Source organism: Balaenoptera musculus, chromosome 13, assembly GCF_009873245.2.
Source record: "Balaenoptera musculus isolate JJ_BM4_2016_0621 chromosome 13, mBalMus1.pri.v3, whole genome shotgun sequence".
NCBI lineage: Eukaryota > Metazoa > Chordata > Mammalia > Artiodactyla > Balaenopteridae > Balaenoptera > Balaenoptera musculus.
In genome coordinates, this window is record NC_045797.1 from 28008975 (window position 1) to 28031052 (window position 22078).

General features: G+C 36.5%; 1 protein-coding gene across 2 annotated transcripts in view; it reads left to right on the forward strand.

Annotated features, from left to right (window-relative positions):
- The window catches only part of EXOC6B (exocyst complex component 6B), a 714846-nt gene that overhangs the window by 251889 nt on the left and 440879 nt on the right, over positions 1-22078 (forward strand). For both annotated transcript variants that reach the window (XM_036873122.1, XM_036873124.1), the window contains exon 7: positions 21864-22040. In XM_036873122.1, the coding sequence (XP_036729017.1) occupies positions 21864-22040 (177 nt within the window). The remainder of the gene's footprint in view (positions 1-21863; positions 22041-22078) is intronic.

A 22078-nucleotide genomic window follows, 5' to 3' on the forward strand; every position in this document is an offset into this window, starting at 1 on the left:
AGTGGAAATGCTTTCAGTTTTTCACCATTGAGTATGATGCTTGCTGTGGGTTTGTCATATATGGCCTTCATTATGTTGAGGTAGGTTCCCTCTATTCCCATTTTCTGGAGAGTTTTTATCATAAATGGGTGTTGAATTTTGTCAAAAGCTTTTTCTGCATCTATTGAAATGGTCATATGGTTTTTATTCCTTAATTTGTTAATATGGTGTATCACATTGATTGATTTGCGTATATTGAAGAATCCTTGCATCCCTGGGATAAATCCCACTTGATCATGGTGTATGATCCTTTTAATGTGCTGTTGGAGTCTGTTTGCTAGTATTTTGTTGAGGATTTTTGCTTCTATTTTCATCAGTGATATTGGTCTGTAATTTTCTTTTTTTGTGATATCTTTTTCTGGTTTTGGTATCTTTGTAGAATGAATTTGGGAGTGTTTCTCCTTCTGCAATTTTTTGGAAGAGTTTAAGGAGAATTGGTGTTAGCTCCTCTCTAAATATTTGATAGAATTCGCCTGTGAAGGCATCTGGTCCTGGACTTTTGTTTGTTGGAAGATTTTTAATTACAGTTTCAATTTCATTACTTGTGAAAGGTCTGTTTATATTTTCTAATTCTTCCTGGTTCAGTCTTGGAAAATTATACCTTTCCAAGAATTTGTGCATTTGTTCGTGGTTGTCCATTTTATTGGCATATAGTTTTTTGTGGTAGTGTCGTATAATCTTTTGTACTTCTGCAGTGTCAGTTGTGATTTCTCCTTTTTCATTTCTAATTTTATTGATTTGTGTCCTCTCCCTTTTTTTCTTGATGAGTCTGGCTAAGGGTTTATTAATTTTGTTTATCTCTCAAAGAACTAGCTTTTAGTTTTATTGACCTTTGCTATTGTTTTCTTCATTTCTGTTTTATTTATTTCTGCTCTGATCTTCATGATTTCTTTCCTTCTACTGACTTTGGGTTTTCTTTGTTCTCTCTCTGGTTGTTTTAAGTGTAGGGTTAGATTGTTTATTTGAGATTTTTCTTGTTTCTAGAGGTGAGATTGAATTGCTATAAACTTCCATCTTAGAACTGCTTTTGCTGCATCCCATAGGTTTTGGGTCGTTGTGTTTTCGTTGTCATTTGTTTCTATGTATTTTTTTATTTTTCTTTGATTTCTTCAGTGATCTCTTGGTTATTTTAGTAGCACACTGTTTAGCTTCCGTGTGTTTGTGTTTTTTACAGTTTTTTTCCTGTAATTAATTTCCAGTCTCATAGCGTCATGGTCAGAAGAGATGCTTGATATGATTTCAATTTTCTTAAATTTTCTGAGGCTTGATTTGTGACCCAAGATGTGATCTATCCTGGAGAATGTTCCATGTGCATTTGAAAAGAAAGTATATTCTGCCACGTTAGGGTGGAATGTTCTGTAAATAGCAATTAGAACTATCTGTTCTATTGTGTCACTTAAAGCTTGTGTTTCCTTATTTATTTTCTGTTTGGATGATCTGTCCATTGTTGTAAGTGGGGTGTTAAAGTCGCCTACTATTATTGTGTTACTGTCGATTTCTGTTTTCATGGTTGTTAGCATTTGCCTTATGTATTGAGGTGCTCCTATGTTGGGTGCATCAACATTTATAATTGTTATATCTTCTTCTTCGATTGATCCTTTGATCATTATGTAGTGTCCCTCCTTATTTCTTGTAACAGTCTTTATTTTAAAGTCTGTTTTATCTGATATGAGTATTGCTACTCCAGCTTTCTTTTGATTTCCATTTGCATGGAATACATTTTTCCATCCCTTCACTTTCAGTCTGCATGTGTCTCTAGGTCTGAAGTGGGTCTCTTGTAGATAGCATATATATGGGTCTTGTTTTTTTATCCATTCAGCCAGTCTGTGTCTTTCGGTTGGGACATTTAATCCATTTACATTCAAGGTTATCGAAATGTTGTTCCTATTACCATTTTCTTAATTGTTTTTGGTTTGTTTTTATAGGTCCTTTTCTTCTCTTGTGTTTTTTTCTTCTCTTGTGTTTCCCCCCTAGAGAAGTTTCTTTACCATTTGTTGTAAAGCTGGTTTGGTGGTGCTGAATTCCCTTAGCTATTGTTTGTCTGAACAGCTTTCGATTTCTCCATCGAATTTGAATGAGATCCTTGCTGGGTAGGGTAGAGTAATCTTGGTTGTAGGTTTTTCTCTTTCATCACTTTAAGTATATCCTGCCACTCCCTTCTAGTCTGTAGATGTTCCACTGAGAAATCAGCTGATAATCTTATGGGTTTACCTTTGTATGTTATTTTTTGTTTTTCTTTTGCTGCTTTTAATGCTTTTTCTTTGAATTTAATTTTTGTTAGTTTGATTAATATGTGTCTTGGTATGTTTTTCCTTGGGTTTATCCTGTACGGGACTCTCTGTGCTTCCTACACGTGGGTGACTATTTCCTTTCCCATGTTAGGGAAGTTTTCCACTATAATTTATATATTTGCTCAGACCCTTTCTTTTTCTCTTCTTCTTCTGGGACCCCTATAATTTGAATGTTGGTGCGTTTCATGTTGTCCCAGAGGTCTCTGAGATTGTCTTCAATTCTTTTCGTTTTTTTTTCTTTATTCTGCTCCTCGGCAGTTATTTCCACCATTTTGTCTTCCAGCTCACTTATTCGTTCTTCTGCTTCTGTTATTCTGTTATTGATTCCTTCTAGTGTATTTTTCATTTCAGTTATTGTGTTGTTCATTTCTGTTTGTTCTTTAGTTCTTCTAGATCTTTGTTAAACATTTCTTCTGTTTTCTCAATCCATGCTTCCATTCTATTTCTGAGATTCTGGATCATCTTTACTATCATTACTCTGAATTCTTTTTCAGGTAGATTGCCTATTTCCTTTCCATTTATTTGGTCTTGTAGGTTTTTACCTTGCTCCTTCATCTGTGACATATTTTTTTTTTTTGCCGTCTCATTTTTTTTTTTTTTTTGAGTGGGATTGTGTTCCTGTTGTACTGTTTGTTTGGCCTGAGGCTTCCAACACTGGAGTTTGTAGGCTATTGGGTAGAGCTGGGTCTTGGTGCTGAGATGAGGAACTCTGTGAGACCTTACTCCGATGACTGTTCCCTGGGGTCTGAGGTTCTCTGTTAGTCCAGTGGTTTGGACTCGGAGCTCCCACTGCAGGAGCTCACACTCGACCTCGTGCTTGCAAATCAAGATCCTGCAAGCCACATGGGGTGGCAATAAAAAAGAAAAAAAACAATAACAAAGTAAAAAATAAGATTAGAGTAGGAAACTAACAGATATGTTAGAGAGAATATAAAAATAAAAATGTAGATGAATCAACAATTGGAAGGTGCATCAGTACCACAATAGTAAAAAAGAGGAGGAGGGAAAAGGATAAAAAAGAAAAGGAGTGGGGGGAAAGCCTTGGCTGTGGAGAGTGGGGGCCTAAGCAAGGGCAAGGTTTGGGTGGTGGGCGGGGCCAATGCTCAGGACCCACAGGGCTGGAAAAGGCTCTGGTGGCTGTGGGGGGTGGAGCTTAGGCTCAAGAAACAGAAGGGGCCCAGGCATGCTCCCCCTCTCCCCCCCCATCTCAGAGGACACGGGACCTCACCTGGGAGCCTAGCAGGCTTTCTGGGCTTGAGTGGGCAGGGCAGACTCCCTCTTTTCCTCTCCTGCTTCTCTGGTCTGGGGTCTGGGAGGGCCCCTCCTGCCTGCCTCTCCTGATCTCCCCAGCCTCCCTGCTATGCCCCCAGGACCCACATGGCCTGGAGGGGGCTTTGGATTGCAGGGGACCAGCCTGGGAGCTCAGCAGGCTCCCCGGGCCCCAGTGAGCAGGGCAGTTGCCCTCTGCTCCTCTCCCGCTCCTCCTGGATGGCCCCTTCCACCTGCCACTCCTGATCTCCCTGACCTCCTGCCTATGCCCCCAGGACCCATGTGGCCTGGATAGGGCTTTGTTGGTGGGGGGACTGGCTTGGGAGCTCAGCAGGCCTCCTGGCCCCTGTGGGACATGTGATCGCCCTCTGCTCCTCTCCCGCTCTTTCCGGAGAGTCTCTCCCACCTGCCTCTCCTGATCTCCCCTGCCTCTCCTGATCTCCCCAGCCTCAGGGACACTGAGCTTGTCTGGCCTCCACTTGTCCTCCCCCGTCGGTCCCTCTTTGTCCTACTGGTTCATTTGGGGTTGGGGATTCTTCCCATCTCCTTAGGGGTTAGAGTCCTCCACCAGTAGCTGGCAGGCTCTCTAGTTGTGGGGAGACACTAACTCCGGGTCTTCCCCCACAACCATCTTGACTCTTCTCTCTTTCTGATTTTTATTTGTGTATTTACTGTAAGTCTTTTCTTTGTAGTTATCATGAGGTTCACATGTATAGCCTATGTATATAACAGCCTATTTTAAGTTGATAGCAACTTAGGTTTGAGTACATTCCACAATTCTACATTTTTTACTACCCTCCACCACATTTTATGTTTTTTTTTTTAAATTTTTATTTATTCATTTATTTATTTATTCATTCATTTATGGCTGTGTTGGGTCTTCGTTTCTGTGCGAAGGCTTTCTCCAGTTGCGGCAAGTGGGGGCCACTCTTCATCGCGGTGCGCGTGCCTCTCACTGTAGCGGCCTCTCTTGTTGCGGAGCACAGGCTCCAGACGCGCAGGCTCAGCAATTGTGGCTCACGGACCTAGTCGCTCCGTGGCATGTGAGATCCTCCCATACCAGGGCTCGAACCCGTGTCCCCTGCATTGGCAGGCAGATTCTCAACCACTGCGCCACCAGGGAAGCCCTATTTTATGTTTTTGATGTCACATTTTACATCTTTTTATTTTGTGTTCCCTTAACACGTTAATGTATTTTAAGCTAATTTTACTTCTTTTATCTTTTAAGCTTCATGGTAGCTTTATAAATGATTGGTCTACCATCTTATATATTTACGCTTTCCCCCGAGATTTTTACTTTCATGAGTTTTCTCGATATTAATTAGTGCCTTTTTTTTCAGCTTAGAGAAGTGTCTGTAACATTTCTTATAAGGCTGGTTTAGTAGAGGCCTCTTTTAGCTTTTGCTTATCTGGAAAACTCTTCATCTTTTCTCCATTTCTGATTAATGACCTTGCCAGATAGAGTATTCTCGGTTGTAAGTTTTTTCATTTCAGCACTTTGAATATGTCGTGCCACTCACTTTTGGCCTGCAAAGTTTCTTCTCAGAAGTCTGCTGATGGCCTTAACTTCTGACATTTTTATTATAATATGTGTTGGTTGGATCTCTTTGGGTTTATCTTATTAGAATTCTCTGGGGTTCCTGGACCTGGATGTCTGTTTCCTTCCCTAAGTTAGGGAAGTGTTCAGCCATTACTTTTTCAAATAGTTTTGCCCTTTCTCTTTCTGTTGTTTTTCTGGGACACCTATATTGCCTATGTTATATTACTTGATTATGTTCCACAGGTCCCTTATTTTTCTTAAAAACATTTTTTTTTTCATCTTACTGCTCTTTCTGTATGAGTTCTATTGCTTTGTCTTCCAGTTCACTGATCTGTTCTTCTATTTCATCTAGCCTGCTGTTGAACCCCTTTAGTGTATTTTTCAGTTCATTTATTGTACTCTTCAGCTCTGTGACTTCTGTTTGGCACTTTCTTATATTTTCTGTCTCTTTGTTTGAAGTTCTCACTGTGTTCATCCATTCTTCTCTTGAGTTAGGTGAGCATGTCTATGACCATTACTTTGAATTATTTTTCAGGTAGATTACTTCTGTATCATTAAGGTTTTTCTCCTGAGGTTTTTGTCTTGTTCTTTCGTTTGGAGCATATTTCTCTGCATCCTCATTTTGCCTGACTCTCTGTATTTGTTTCTTTATATTAGGTGAAACGGATAACTCTCTCAGTCTTGAAGGTGTGGACTTGTGGATGTGATGAACCTTCTTGTTCAACCTTACCTTAGCTGTTCGTTGTCTTTCAAACCTTTGCAATTGTCTGAACTGCCTGATTTATTCTTGATGTGTCCCCATTGATGAGAGTGTACCAAGGCCTGTAAGTGTGTGCCCAGGGGAGGAATATCACTTAGCACCTATTTTCAGGCTGATTGGCAACCAAATCTTCAGGCAGCAGCTTTTAAAGTATGCAAATGTATACATTCCTTTGGGGCCAGAATCGTAATCCCTGCTGGCTACCAGTCCAAGAGATCTGGAACGTGTCCCCTGGGTGACAGTTGCAAAATTCAGGGCTCCAGATGAGTTTATAATCTCCTTTCTGGGAGGTCTTGTTGAGCTATATCATGGCCAGAGGGATGCCCAGGGCTGGTGTCTTTCTGCTTACATTACCTGGGAGTGCCTTCTTATCCCTGGATGTATGTGAAATCTGAAACTTGTCCCTCAGACTGAAGCTCCAGGCTAAGTAAATAGACCTTTTTCACAGGAAGACTGGAGTTGTATTTCAGTTTGCTGTCTGTGTAGTGTCCTGAGAGTGGTGACCTGCCAAGAACTGTCTTTCTGATTGTTACTGTTCTGTGGAGCTCTGTAGCTCCAGTCTCTTTGGCCACCAAGGTCAGGTAATCAAGTAGTGTCCCCTGTGTGGATTGCATGCACCCGCTGGCTTTAGCAAAGGCAGCTAAGAGCTAAAAGGGCTGAGTCATGCTAACCAGCTTCAGAAAAGCAGTGAGAAAATATCTTGACTGTGTGGTACTTGCATATGTTTCTGCAGTGCAGTGGGAGAATGCCTTGTCTGTGGGTGTGTGCCAGTTTTAGGCCAGGAGTGGGAGAATGCCACAATTGCTTCTACTCTCCCATCCGAGCCAGGGAGTAGGGGTGTGCTACAACTGCCCATGCTTTTCAGCTTCAGGAAGGCAACAAAATAGTGCTGTGACCGCTTGCCCCTGCCTGTCTTAGCAAGGTGATGGGAAGGTGCTGTACAAACTTGCCTGCCTGTGCTAGCAGGGTAGGTGGAGAATACAATAATGGCATCTGCCAGTTCCTTTAATTCCAGAGAGAGAGTTTCAAGCATCCCCTGCCCCTCCTGCAGGTGCTTTTAGATTAGTAAATGAGTATCCTTCACATATAGTCCAGGTGCTTTTCAAAGTGCTGTGTTTTTGCTGGGTCTTTGGTGAGTAAGACCATCTGCTAGCCCTTTAAAAGGGGAATCTAGGTTTCCTACAGCACTTTGTGTCCATTGTGTCCCTTTGGTTTTCTAAGCAAGATGTTTTTGGTGCTTGTCTCTCTGGTGCAGATTCCAGGGCTTAAGGTGCTTGATGTGGGGCACCAACCCCTTCCTCCTCCAGGAGAAGCACTGGACTGGTGAGATGCCTTCATCTTGTGTGTTGCTGCACTGAGCTGTGGTTTTTGCCAAGACCATGTCTCTGCCTTTCCTATCCATCTTGATGTGGTTCTTCTATCCTTTATTGTGGAGAAAAAGTTCATCTCATTTTCAGATCTTTTTCATAGGGAAATGATCCATATGTAGCTGTAGATTTGGTGTGTCCACGGGAGGAGGTGAGCTCAGGATCTTCATATGCTGCCAACTTGGACTCCCTGTAATATATTTATTAGGTGTTTACTTTTTAGATCTCCTTTAGTTTGGGTTGACTGAGAGGAGTTATTTATAAGTTATGTGAGTTGTTAAAATTGACCACAGAATAGGTGTAGAGGGATATATGCCTATAATTTTCTCCCCCAATTTTAGCAGTTGTCTTCTGAACCAAAAATAGGTTCCATAAAAGTAATATTTTTTTGCTATAATTTTATTCTTTGTTGTAATGAAAGCCTAGAAGTCAGATGGAAAATTGGCATCTTTGTTGATACCATAGTTATAATTGAAACTATTGGTTCAGTTGAAAAATTGACTGAACCAGTAGTTTAAATTAGAACTATTTCTGGCCCTTTTCAATTGAGATAGGGTGGTCCTTGGAGGAAACCTTGCTTATATATGACTTATCTTTTTTGCGAGACTAGGTCAATAAAATACTAAGCAGCTATACTACTTCCTACCCTAGATTATTTTTCTTCCCAACTTTACTTATATTTTTGATATTTGGGGGTCATTTTTATAATCACCTAAAAATTGACATTGGTAAAGGATGTAAAACTCAAACTGATATGTGGTAAAAAATTGTGGAGAAAAGTTAATGCTATTTTCAAAAATAATGTTAAAGATTATCTTGAAATTTAGTTTATCCATTGACCAGCCTGTCTTAGAATGATGCATAAATGATCTCGAGTGATCTTTTAGTGTGCTAGACATTTAGCAAGCCTACCATAATGCTCCTGTCTTAGGTTATTGGCATTCTAAAAGAATGTTGTATTTGAAAATGACTAAGGGATTCTTGAAATATTATTAACATGGTAGATATTGTCCTTCCAGACATTAGAATATATTATAATGTTTACAATAGTATAAAATCTGTGTAAGAATTCAGGATTAAAATATTGACTACATGTATGTATGTCTCTTAAACCTCTACCAGTATTAAATAAATAAGCACTAATGTCTGAAACACAAATGCCACTTTATGAAAGATACTCTTCTTGATCACTCTGTATTAAAAAAGCAGCTTCTCTTTTCTTCTTTTATAATTGCTAAACTATTTTCCGTTTTCGATGCCATTCATTCATTTATTCATTCATTCTTGAGAATCTGAGTTTCCATCTGGAATCATTTCCCTTCAGCCTGAAGAACTTCCTTTAGCACTTTTATAGTGCAGGTGTGTTGGTCTTAAATTCCCTTAGTTTTCTTTTATCTGAAAATGTTTTCCTCTTGCTTTCATTCCTGTATTAGTTTTCTAGGGCTGCCATAACAAAGCACCACAAACTGGGTGGCTTAATAAAAAAAAAATCTACTATCTCACAGGTCTGGAGGCTACAAGTTCAAAATCAAAGTGTCAGCAGGGTCATGCGCCCTCTGAAACCAGCAGGAGAGAATCCTTCCTTGTGTCTTCCTTTCTTCTGGTGTTTTGCCAGCAATCTTAGCATTCCTTGGCTTGCAGTTGCAGCACTTCAATATATGGCTCCATTATCACCTGATGTTCTCCTGTATGTCTTCTCCTCTTCTTATAAGGGCACCAATCATATTGGATTAAAGGCTCAGCCTGCCGCAGTATAACTTGATCTTGAATACATCTGCAGTGACCCTATTTCCAAATAACGTCACATTCTAAGATGTTTAGAACTTCAACATTTCTTTTTAGGGGACACAGTTCAGCACATAACAATTTCTGAAGGATATTTGCTGGATTTAGAATTCTAGGTCGATAATTTTTCAATTTTATTTTCATTTCTATTGCTTTCTGGCCTCTGTAGTTTCTGATGAGAGATCAATAGTCATTTGTATTGTTTTTCCACAGTATATAATGGGTGTTTTTCTTTCCCCTATGGCTTTCAAATTTTTCTCTTGATCTTTGATTTTCAATAGTTTGACTATGATGTTCCCATTGGGATTCACTGAGCTTCTTGACTCTGGTACTTTATGTCTTTTATAAAATGTGAGAAATTTTCACCCATTGTTCTTTCAGATATTTTTTCTTCACTATATTATTTCTCCTTTTTTTCTAGGACTCTAGTTCTACTTAGGTAGACTTCTTGATATTATCCCCCATATTCCTCAGGCTCTGTTTTTCATGTTTGTTTGTTTTTTTAATCTGTTTTTTTCCTAACTGGATAATTTCTGTTCATATATCTTCAAGTTCACTGACTCTTTTCCTTTGTTATCTCTATTTGACTGTTAAGTGCATTAAATGATGAATTCTTTATTTCAGGTAGTATATTTTTTAGTTCTAGAATCTACATTTGGTTGTTCTACATAGTTTTTATTTCTCTGCTGATATTTACTGTCTTTTCATTAATTCATAATGAGAATGAAGAGGGCATAATAAATCTTTGGCAGAAAGAGAGTGGAGGTGCATCTAATATCAGAGCACCTAAATATGTTAAACAATGCTCACAGCTCTGAAGGGAGAAATAGACAACAATACAGTAATAACAGGGGACTTAAATACCCCACTTTGAACAATGAATAGATCATCTAGACAGAAAATCAGTAAGGAACCATAGGACTTGAACTAAACCTTAGACCAAATGGACTTAAAAAAACATATGCAGATTATTCCACCCAACAGTGGCAGAATACACATTCTTCTCAAGTGCACACAGAACATTCTCCAGGGTAGATTATATATTAGTTCACAAAAGAAGCCTTAGCAAATGTAAGAAGATTGAGATTATATTAAATATGTTTTCCAGTCACAATGGTATGAAACTAGAAGTCAGTAACAGATGGAAAACTAGAAAATTCATAAATGTGTGGAAAGTAAACAACACACTCCTGGACAACCTAGCCATAATGAATCAGGAAGAAATAGGAAATTTGAAAGGATCATTTATGAGTAAGGAGATTGAAACAGTAATCAAAAACCTTCCAACAAAGAAAACCCCTGGACCGGATGATTTCACCAAACATCTGGAGAAGAATTAACATCATTTCTTCTCAAATTCCTCTAAAAATTGAAGAGGAAGGAACACTCCCAGATTTATTTTACAAGGTTAGTCTTACCCTGATACCAAAGCCAGGTAAGGGCACTACTAGAAAAGAAAACTACAGGCCAGTATTCCTGGTAAATAGAGGTGCAACAACTGTCAACAAAGTACCAACAAGCAGAAATCAACCGTATATTAATAGTATCATGCATCATGATCAAGTGTGATTTATTCCTGGGATGCAACAATGGTTCAACATACGCAAATCAATTAATGTGCTATACCACATTAGTAGAAGAAAAGATACAAATTATATGATCATCTCAATAGATGCTGAAAAAGCACTTAACAAAATTTATCATCTTTTCATCAGTAAAACTCTCAACAAATTAGAATAGAATGAATATATCTCAACATAATAGAGGCCATATATGACAAATCCCCAGCTAACGTCATACTCAGTGGGGAAGGCTGAAATCTTTCCCACTAAGATCTGGAAGAAGACAAGAGTACCCACTCTCACCACTCCTATTCAACTGAGTAATGGAAATCCTAGCAAGAGAAATTATTCAAGAAAAAGAAATATAAGGTATCCAAATTGAAAAAGAATAAGTAAAATATTCTCTATTTACAGATGATATGATCTTATATGTAGAAAATCCTAAAGACTCCATAAAAAAACCAGAACTAATAAATAAATACAATAATGTTGCAGGATACAAAATCAATACACAAAATCAGTTGCATTTCTATACACTAACAGTGAACCATCTGTAAAAGAAATAAAACAATCTCATTTATAATAGCATCAAACATAAAAAAATACTTTGGAATAAATGTATCCAAGGAAGTGAAATATCTGTACACTGAAAATTATAAGACATTGATGAAAGAAATTGAAGAAGCACAAATAAATGGAAAGATATCCCATGTTTATGGATCAGAAGAATTAATATTGTTAAAATGTTTATAATACCCGAAGTGACCTACAGATTATATGAAATTCCTATCAAATTTCCAATGGCATTTTTCAAAAAAATAGGAAAAAACATTCTAAAATCTGTATGGAACCACAAAAGACCCTGGATAGAAAAGTGATTCTAAGAAAGAACAAAGCTGGAGGCTTTATTCACAGTAGCCAAGATACAGAAACAACCTAAGTGTTCATTGACAGATAACCGGATAAAGAATATATATCTATATATACCTATATGTATATATCTATATATCTACGTTTCAGCCATGACACAAGGAAATCCTGCCTTTTGCAAAACATGGAATGACCTTGAAGGCATTATGCTAAGTTAAGTAAGTCAGATAGAGAAAGACAAAAACTGCATGGTGTCTCTTAGATGTTGAATTGATAAAACCCAAACTCATAGAAATAGAGAGTAGAATAGTGGTTGCCAGGGACTGGGAGGTGGGGGAAATAAGGAAATGTTGGTCAAAGAATACAAACTTACAGCTATAAGATGAGTAAGTTTTGAAGATCTAATATACAGCATGGTCACTATAATTAACAATACTTTATTATATACTTGAAAGTTGTTAAGAGAGTAGGTCATAAATGTTATCACCACATACAAAAATGATAATTATACGAGGGGATGAAGATACAAGGTAACTTACTCTGGTAGTCATTTTGCAATATATACATGTGTCAAGTCAGCACATTGTTTAATGTTAACTTCTGTATTAATTACATGTCAGTAATATAGCTGGAAGGTAAAAAAAGAAAGTGGAGGGAAGAGTGGTAAATATATATAGTTACCACTATATATAGCAGGGTGTATTAAGCCACAACTGAAAGTATAAACAGGTTCATGTGGAATGGAGGAAGCAGTTCAATACAGACAACTCCAGACAAGCTGAATCTTTGGAGGTGTGAATAATTATACATGATGTGGGTATAAAGCAGTTAATTCCTCTACTTCTCCTCTCCCTTGCATGGAATATTTGTACTTATATTCTTAAGTGGGAGATTGGAAAATTCTTTTCTAGAGAAATTAATAAAGGACTGCCACAAAGTGCCATTTGGATTTCCCCATCAAAGAGGTGATTTCCTTTGTAGAATTCCCTAAAGTGAAGCTTGCTACTTGACAAGTCTTCCTATGCCCATAGACCTTCCTGTAAACTCTTAAGTGGTTTATTATTAAATATGAATGACTGGCCAAGGGTCAATAGATATTTGAGGAAAATATCCAACTAGAAAGAGAGAGATAAAAATACCAATATGAGAAAAGAAGTAACAACAGTAAAAAGTACCTAGATGGAGCAAATAATACAGAAAACAATATGTCAGAAAAATTCATTGGTATCCTCAAAAATTAAAAATTTGGTTTGTTATAGAAAAATATTACAAAGATCATCAGGAGGTGTACCAATGTTTTCTTAGGTCAGTCTCCCAAGGCAATAGAAATAAAAGCAAAAATAAACAAACAGGACCTTATCAAACTTATAGGCTTTGGCACAGCAAAGGAAGCCATAAACAAAACAAAAAATCCTATGGCCTAGGAGACAATGTTTGCACATGATGCAACTGACAAAGGGTTAATTTTCCATATATACAAACAGCTCATACAACTCAATAACAAAAAAACAAACAACCCAATCAAATAATGGGTAGAAGACCTAAATAGCCATTTCTCCAAAGAAGACATATAGACAGCCAGTAGGCACATGAAAAGATGCTCAACATTGCTAATTATTAGAGAAATGCAACAAAACTACAATGAGGTACTACCTCACACCAGTCAGAATGACCATCAACAAATGCTGGAGAGGGTGTAGAGAAAAGGGAACCCTCCTACATTGTTGGTGGGAATGTAAATTGATGCAGCCACTATGGAAAACAGTATGGAGGTTCCTTAAAAAACTAAAAGTAGAGTTGCCATATGGTCCAGCAATCCCACTCCTGGGCATATATCTGGAAAAGACGAAAACTCTGCTTTGAAAAGGTACATGCACCCCAATGTTCATAGCAGCACTATTTACAATAGCCAAGGCATGGAAGCAACGTAAATGTCCATCAACAGATGAATGGATAAAGAAAATGTGGTATATATACACAATGAAATACTACTCAACCATAAAAAAGGAATGAAATAATGCCATTTGCAGCAACATGGATGGACCTAGAGATTATCATACTAAGTGAAGTAAGTCAGAAAGAGAAAGACAAATACTGTATAATATCACTTATATGTGGAATCTAAAATATGACACAAATGAACTTATTTACGAAACAGAAACAGACTCATAGACATTGAAAACAAATTTATGGTTAGCAAAGGGGAAAGGGGATTGGGGAGGGAAAATTAGGAGTTTGGGATTAGCAGATTCAAACTACTATACATAAAATAGATAAACAACAAGGTCCTACTGTATAGCACAGGGAAATATATTCAATATCCTATAATAAACCATAATGGAAAAGAATATGAAAACAAATATATATAAATATGTATAACTGAATCGCTTTGCTGTGCACCAGAAACTAACACAACATTGTAAATCAGCTATACTTCAATTAAAAAAAACAAAGATCATCAGGAGGAATTATATGAGAATTCAGTATCCATTAGGAGTTCTAGACAAGGGGAGAAAATCATCAGAGCATTAATATAAGAAATCTCAGGACTTCCACATGTATTGCTTACTGAGTATAATGAACAAGTTAAAGACCTACACCAAGGTACATCCCCTGAGAAACTGAGAACATATACAGTAAAAGGTTTGAAAATCTTCCAGAGAGAAAAGTAATATATAAAGGAATGAAGATCAATATATCATTGCTTTTTCCACTAGCAATAGGGGGTAATACAGGACAGTAGTGTGAACAATGCCTTCAATAACCTAAGGGAAAATTATTGTCAACCTTGAATTCTATAGTTTATTTGGAGAAGGATTAAAGTCATTTTGAGAATGGAAGAATTCAAGAAATTTAATTCTTAATTCTTAAGAATTATCTGAAGATGTGTGCCAACAAAATGAGAGTCTGGATTAAGTGAAATATAGATATGGAATTATTGAAGCTGAAATGAAAGTAAGTCCCCTCCAGAATGACAGCAGTCCTTATAGGACAGTCAGCCCAGGTTATGCCTTTAGGAATAATAAGGTTTGGATAGAATGTCTATTATGATGAGCTTTTTGGAAAAAATCAAGATTGTTGTAGCTAGAATATTAGAGAATTTTTTAAAAATGTAGGCAATTTGAAACTCCAAGAAAAACAAAAAGCTGTACCAGAAAGGAACTATAATCAAATATGTAATCATTGCATATATACTTGACTCTGTAGCAAGACGGTTTGGTTACATGACATGATGATTAATGTTGATTATTGCTTTTACGTAAAATACTTTGTTGGGAATATAATTTAAGAAGCAGTAGTGTAAGGGAGTCTATATTTTTAAATGATCTAAGTTTTTAACAAAGTAAGGGTATTATTAGAAACGTGGGTATAAAAATATTAACTCTACAGAGCAGGATTGGGGATGGAACAAGGCATAAGGGGGAGTCTACTGTTTTTTATTACAATATTTTCAGTATTATTAGATTTTTTAAACCATGAAATTATATTCATTTTGTAGACATTTAAAATAAAACAAATTGGGAAAAGATAAATTGTACTGTAAAGTTGAGTTGGGGTGAATAATCATTTGAGGGAGTAGTTTTCTTCCTCTAATAAAATAATTAAGGATATCCACATAATTTTAACTCTGGAGTTAGTCTTTGCAGCAGTTATTAAATAGCAAAATATTAGAAGCAATATAAATGTCCTGTAGTAGACTATATTCAAATAAACATCCATTCTTTGAAATGTAGTACGATGCAAATATTAAGTATTTTTATTTGTAGAGAAAGATATTTGTGAAATATTTTTGAGCAAAAAGCAGATTTAAAAACTTAAGTATGATACTTTTTGACATACCAATATAAATGTATTAGCAATTATGCAGATAAATAGAAAATACAGATGAGCAAAAAGAAATCTTTATATATGTACAGAAAATAGGCTGGGTTGTAATTCGTCAAGTAACTGATTATTACTGAATAGAGATTTCAGATTTTTTTTTTCCATTTTTTTCTTTATGTTTGTTTTGTAATTTATTTTACAGTTAACTACAATTAACATTGTGCTTGTGGTGTATATATGTTGACAAAAGAAAAAGATAGTATTTAAAAGGAGCTGGGATTATCCTAATTCACAAGAGAATTCTTTTAACTTTTACTATTGCTTTATACAAATTGTAATACACTATATCTAGTACATCTTGTTGAAATGAATTTTGTTAGTGCAAAGACTTTTTCCCCTCTTTGAAATATAGGTTTAAATATGAACTGGAGACTTTCAAACAGCTAAGGATCTCAGTTATAATGTTGAAGGTGATATAGTGAACACCTTTTTCCATTAAAAAAAATTTCTGTGAATATCATAATCCTAGATTTCTCATTCTACTGATGGAAATTCTTTGGAACCTGATTAAGTTGTATGAAAAACTGTTTGTTTATCCCTCCTTTAAAGTATTACACAAAATACACATATATAATGCATGTATACACCCCTATGGACACTAATATGTAAATAACTTTTTGGATATGGTCTTGATATGTTCTATTTCCTTCATTTTAACTCACTATCCTTATTTTGTTTTTATTTTCTTCGAACAAGATCTGATATTGGAGCTAGTCGCCAAAGAATACTAGTTGCCAGAGCTAGTGCTAATAAACATGAAGAAACCTTTTTGAAATTACAGGTCTTGTAGTTCTTTTGATTGGTGAGAACTGAAGAGGGTAGCTTTGGAGTCTTTATATCTTGGTCTTGCCAGTTATTTTCATGGACATCCTTTGGGCTTCAGATATGGGATCATAATCCTACTTCATTGTATTTTTGTATGGGATGTTATTTTAGCCTTGATTTCCCTGGAGAAACCTGAGAAGTTGGTGTTTGAGTGGCGTATACAAGCATAAGGGTCAGGAAGAGTGAAAAGAAAAATTGTAGAGTCAGTACAGTGGTACATTGTAGGGCATTCTGGTTCCTTAATCCATGAAGGAGCTATATGGAACTCACCATGGGAGGGATGCAATGGGGAGCATTTATCTGTCAGCTCTTTTGGTCAAGGTTTGCCTCACTTCTGGTTTGAGAATCATGAATGCTAAGTAGTTCTGGTGGGATTCCACACTGTGATGTCTGCAAAACCTCTGGGCAGGAAGCTAGAGGTGTAGTGTAAATGCTAGAGCTGGTTTCAGTTTACACTATATGACACTTCCAAGGCTGCCCAGAACAGGTTGCTGATGTTCTACGTGGAATAAGAGCTGAGGCTGAGAGGATCTGAAGTGGAGCACAAGAGGTGTGCAGTACAGATATCTAATACTTGGCATGTAGCACAAATACAAAATTGAATGGCAATGTGAAGCAGTATTAGATGCCATTAATGATTATGTATCTAAGTATTGCTAGATCTTCAATGCTTCCAGAATAGACGGTGAAACAAGATTCCTATCTCATATTCAGAGGGAAGACAGGTGGAACTTAAATTTATAGTGTCTTTTTTTTTTCTTTTGACTTATCTTTTAATTCAAGATAACTTACATGTATTATCTCATTTAATCCTTGTTGCAGTTCTGAGATACATTTTATTAACCTTTTTTTTGTTCAATAGATGGGATGTTGCATTGAAAAGAACCTGCCCATGGTTATGGAATTAATATGTTGCAGAGCTTAGATTTAAAGACCCGTCTTACTCCGAGAAGGTTTTTTTCTTCTTCTTCTTCTTTTTTTCTTTTCTGGTATAGCACCCTGTAATTGAAGTCCATGTAGTTAATTATATCAGGTCTTGAACCTATAAGCCTACACCTCTCTCCCTTTTCAACCGGTTTCTGATTTTCAAGCTCAATTTTATGTATTCTTTTAGTCCACTAGAGGTCAGTATTGGGCTGATAAAGAAAGGAGCCTTTGGCTTTTGATTCACAGAATTTTAACTCTTTGAGTCTTATTGCTAGGAACCCTTGGAAGTTGTAGTCACAACAAAACTTTATTTAATAGCATGTGTAATGACAGTTGTAAAAGTTTTAGTAGCTACATTTTTAGGTGAATAGTTCAGGTTAGGTAACTCTTATGGGTCGCCCCCCCCCCTCACCCCCATCCACCTTCTAACAGGTAGGAGAATATCCAAATCATGTCTTTTACAGATATCCCTCTCTTTTATTGGGCCAAATCTCATTCTTAAACAAGTTTCTTTTGTTATCTTTTGCGTTTATGTAGTAAACATTTATCTGAATTTACTGTGTATGTGTCACTGTATCTGAGCTTGTGGGATTCTAATAATGGTGAAGTATGTTTCTTGTCCTAAAGAAGAGAAGAGTTATACACTGAAGTGCCATACTGTTATTTTTTACTTGGATATCTGACAGGTTTATTGAACTCATCTTCTCTATCCTACCTTCAACTAATTATTTCCACGGTTCCTATTGTTTGGAATGATCCCACCATCTAGTCATAAAGACCAGAATACTTGGAGTTATTTTTATTTCCTTCCCCTCTTCCATGTACTACATTTAAATCAGTAAATTCTGTTGCTTCTGCTTCTTCTGTAGCTGCTGCTACCTTAATTCAAGTCCTCATCATTGTTATTTGGACTCCTTTCATGATCTATATTGGTTTTCCTGTTTCTATTTTTTATCTTCTCCTAGTTGACCATTCCTCCGCTCCTAGGGGATTTGCCTAAATTGTAAAGCTGATCCTGTTCTTCCCCTGCTCACATTCTTCTGTTGTTTCTCCATTGCCTACTAGCTAACCTTGAAACTGCTTTGTATGGCATCTTTAACTTTATCTCTTGTTAGTCCTTCATAACCTATGTTCTTATACAAGATTATTTATTCCTTGTGTGGATAATGTTATTTCACGTGTGGTGGTCTTTTCTCATCCGGTTTCTTTCTTCTGGAATGGTTACCCTTTCTACGTACTTCCCTTTGGAAAAATCATATTCATCTTTTAAGAGCACAGTTTGCTACCTCTTCCTCTGTGAAGTTCCTGACATCCCTATAAGCAGATATGATTACTTTCTCCTTTGTCTAATCACTGCACCTGTATTTATTTCTATCATTATACTCTTTGCACTGAATTTCAGCCACTCAATTGCTTACCTACTTCTTACAATAGAATGATGTGAGGTTCAAAAGTCAGAGAATCCATCTTATTCTTTGTATACCCAAATTCTTTGTATACTCAGCGCAATATCTGGTGCCAAGTAGATATTCAATACATGTTTGACTGAAAGTAGGGATACAGAGAGAAAACACTGTGAGTTAGAACAGTGAGAGGAGGCTTCCTAAAGGAAGAATAATTTTACTTGGGTTTTGGAGGAAAGGTTGGATACAGGCAGGGAGAGGTCATCTAGAAGGGAAATGGCATAAGCAAAGATACAGTAGTGGAAATATTTTTAGTATATTATGAGGTAGATTCTGATCCAAGTAGAAGATTCATGTTGGAGAGTATTGGATAATACATTGGAAAATTAAGTTCAGCTTCCATTATGGTGGAGTCTTAGTGATAAGATTATGGAGTTTGAATTTGTACTTGTTCAAATTGTTTCCCCCAGTTTACCTCATGTTTAATTGGTGTGATGAATGATGTGGTTTAAGAAGAGCCTGGCCGCAATATGCATGGGAATTGTAATGAGAAGGTGATGAGTTCCATTTTAGATATGTTGGAAGTGAAGTGATGGTAGAACACACAGTAGTAATACGAAACTGGAGATATGCTATTGGATCTTGGGAGAGTGGAAAGAGTGGTAGAAGAGTAGGGGCTGAGGAATAAACCTTGCTTAATTTCTGTATATTAGGAAACCAGAGAAGAACATATGTGAGGAATCTTGAGGAGGAGGTGGGTAAATGTGTAAAGATTATTCACAAAGAGAATGAACAACCAAGAAAAAAAAAAAGCCTAAATGCTTTCTAAAGTCTATTTGTTTGCTTGATACCCTTTTACCTCTACTCCAACCTAGGCAGCAGAAATCAGTAGCTGCTTCTTTGGCTCCAAGGTTGTCTTTGGAGGGACAGAATAAATGGTCCTGGTGAGGTGGCTTAGCATGTTAGAAAAGAGCTCTGAAGAGCTTTTATTATTTTTTTTTTTACGGACTTTTAGAGTCGCATGTTAATTTTAATATATATTGCATATATTTACATACTTATATCTACATTTACTCTTCTCCACTTCCTGCCAGTCCCATAATATACATTTTGAATAGATGGTAGTTTTCATTTGCTTCCTAATGGGTAATATCTGAGTATTTATTTCGTTGTTTTACCTGTTTTAGTATTTCCAACTTGGCCAGTTCTTTCTTGGCAGATCTGCCCTGACTGCTCATTTATAGACCGGAGAAGCCTTGATAATTTTGACAGAGGCCCCAGGTTCTCATAGAGACTTGGAATAAAACTTGCCGTGCTCTCATTTCTAGCATAGGGTTTGCTATTTTAATTTGCTGATTTGGCCTAAACTGCTTTGCGCTCCATCAAATTGATTGGTAAACCAGACACACCTAAAAAGAACAAATCATAGATGATCTAAAATTACTTCCATAGGATACTTTCAGATTTGTATCATTTCAAGTATAAATGATAGTACTTAAGTGTGGCTCCTTTTGATTGCTTTTGGTACACTGATAGTATTTTAGTGATTGTGAAGGAAAAATATTTAACTTTGGATTCAATAAAATAAGACCAACTTATGAAAGCTTTTGGTTTTGCTGTACTGAAAGAGAGGATAAAGAGACAAGTGATTACTCTCTAGTTGAGAACTTGCTTTTTTAAATATGAAAGCTTTAGATTTCTAGAGTCCTGGATCCCTTTTTGGGTGGTTTGCATTGGAAGTAAGTGGGGGAGAACTTCTTACTTTTGAGAGGAGTAGAAAGAATGTTCTATCTAATTTGGGGTCTCAAATGCTTGGAGGATATGTATGTCTTGTGTACAAACATAAATGTGCTTGGATACCTTCTCTCTCAGTTTTGTTACTGAAGCCATGTATTTTATGTAAGTCAAACCAAAATATCAACAAGTACTATGCAGAGAAACAAGTTAGTCCATTGATTCAAATCTCTGGAATGTAGATTCTTTTCATTTTCTTGGCAGAAACTAGCTCACATAGTTCAAGTTTTTCTCTGTCTTGTTATAATTGTCTCATTTAACCAGTACCTGGACTAACACCTTATACTGAATATTTATCTAGAATTCCTCAATCTCATTCAGAATATTTGGAGATTCTGATTTTTCTCCTGAACTAATTTCTACTTGTCACTGAGTAGAAATATCATATATTGATTAAGCAATGTATATTCTGGGAGATCACATTTCTTAAGCTTTGTATCTTCGGATGATACTAAGTATTAGTATTATTTCTTCTAAAAAGGAAAGCTCCACTGTGAAATACTTTTGGAATGTGCTGGGTTAAACCATATTAAAGAAGTTTCCTTAAAATAGGACTTCTCCCAGTTTCTATTCTGTTAATGTGCATCGTATATCTACAAGAAGGCTTGTATAACATGCAGTGTTTCCCGTTTATTTGACCACAGAACTCTTTTTTTGGGGAAACATTTTCGGCATGCTTTGAGGGACTGTTGGTATAGTGGGAAGATCACTAATACGGAATTTAGGAGATCACACTTTGGGCTTCTGATTTATCACTTACTAGCCTTGTAGCTTCAAACAAATCCTTTGTCTTCTAGCCTATTTCCTGAGTGGTGACTAAGGTCCCTTTCAGCTCTAATACTTTGGTTTAGCTTCTTTTGTTGAGTCTGTACAGTCACACTTTCTACCTCTTTGGATCTATGGAAACCACACCATCATTTGAGTCTATTTTGTTAACTTGAGGGAATTATACTTTTCTATAAAAGTTTAGAAAAAGAAATGCTTAAAACTCTGTTTTCCACAGACTAAGCTCATGAAATCCTGTTGAATTCATTAGTTCAGATTATTATGATATTTCATTCTCCTGATTAAAATTTATTGGTCTCTTGTATCCACATACGTGTTTCTAAGAGTCTCCTAAGCTTAAAGGCTCCTGTCCCTCTTCTCCCAACCACAGTGGTTCTAGTATAGCACTTATCTTTCAAGAGATAAATATTCAGTCATTTGCACTAATCTCTTGGCTACTTAGGTACAGATCAGTAGATTTCTTTTTTGTGATGACTTAGTGTTTGTATTTGAAAAGTCTCATGATAATATTGACTGATTATCTTTTTTCTATGGAAACTGGGAAAACGAATAAAGATTGGGTAGCTCCAGGGTTAAAAATCTATACATTAATATGTTTGGTTTTATTTCTGGCACTAAAACTTTATGTATTAAGGCATTTTGTTGTGTTTTTTTAAAGATACCAATTAGTTCAAAATTAGAAGTTCTTTGAATGCTTAATTAAGTTCTGTTTCTTTTGTTTCTTTTTTTGTTTATTTGCGTGTATGTGTTTCTATCCTAGGCCCAACAACAAAGAAACCTGGATAACATCATCTTGCAACAACCCAGAATAGGTAGCAAGAGAAAACCTAAGAAAGATGCATATACAATTTTTGATACAGAGATAGGAAGCACTAGCCCCAAGTCTGAACAGGATTCAGGAATTCTGGATGTTGAAGATGAGGAAGATGATGAAGAGGTAACTAACATTTGAACCGGGGAAGTGAACCTGTTGTT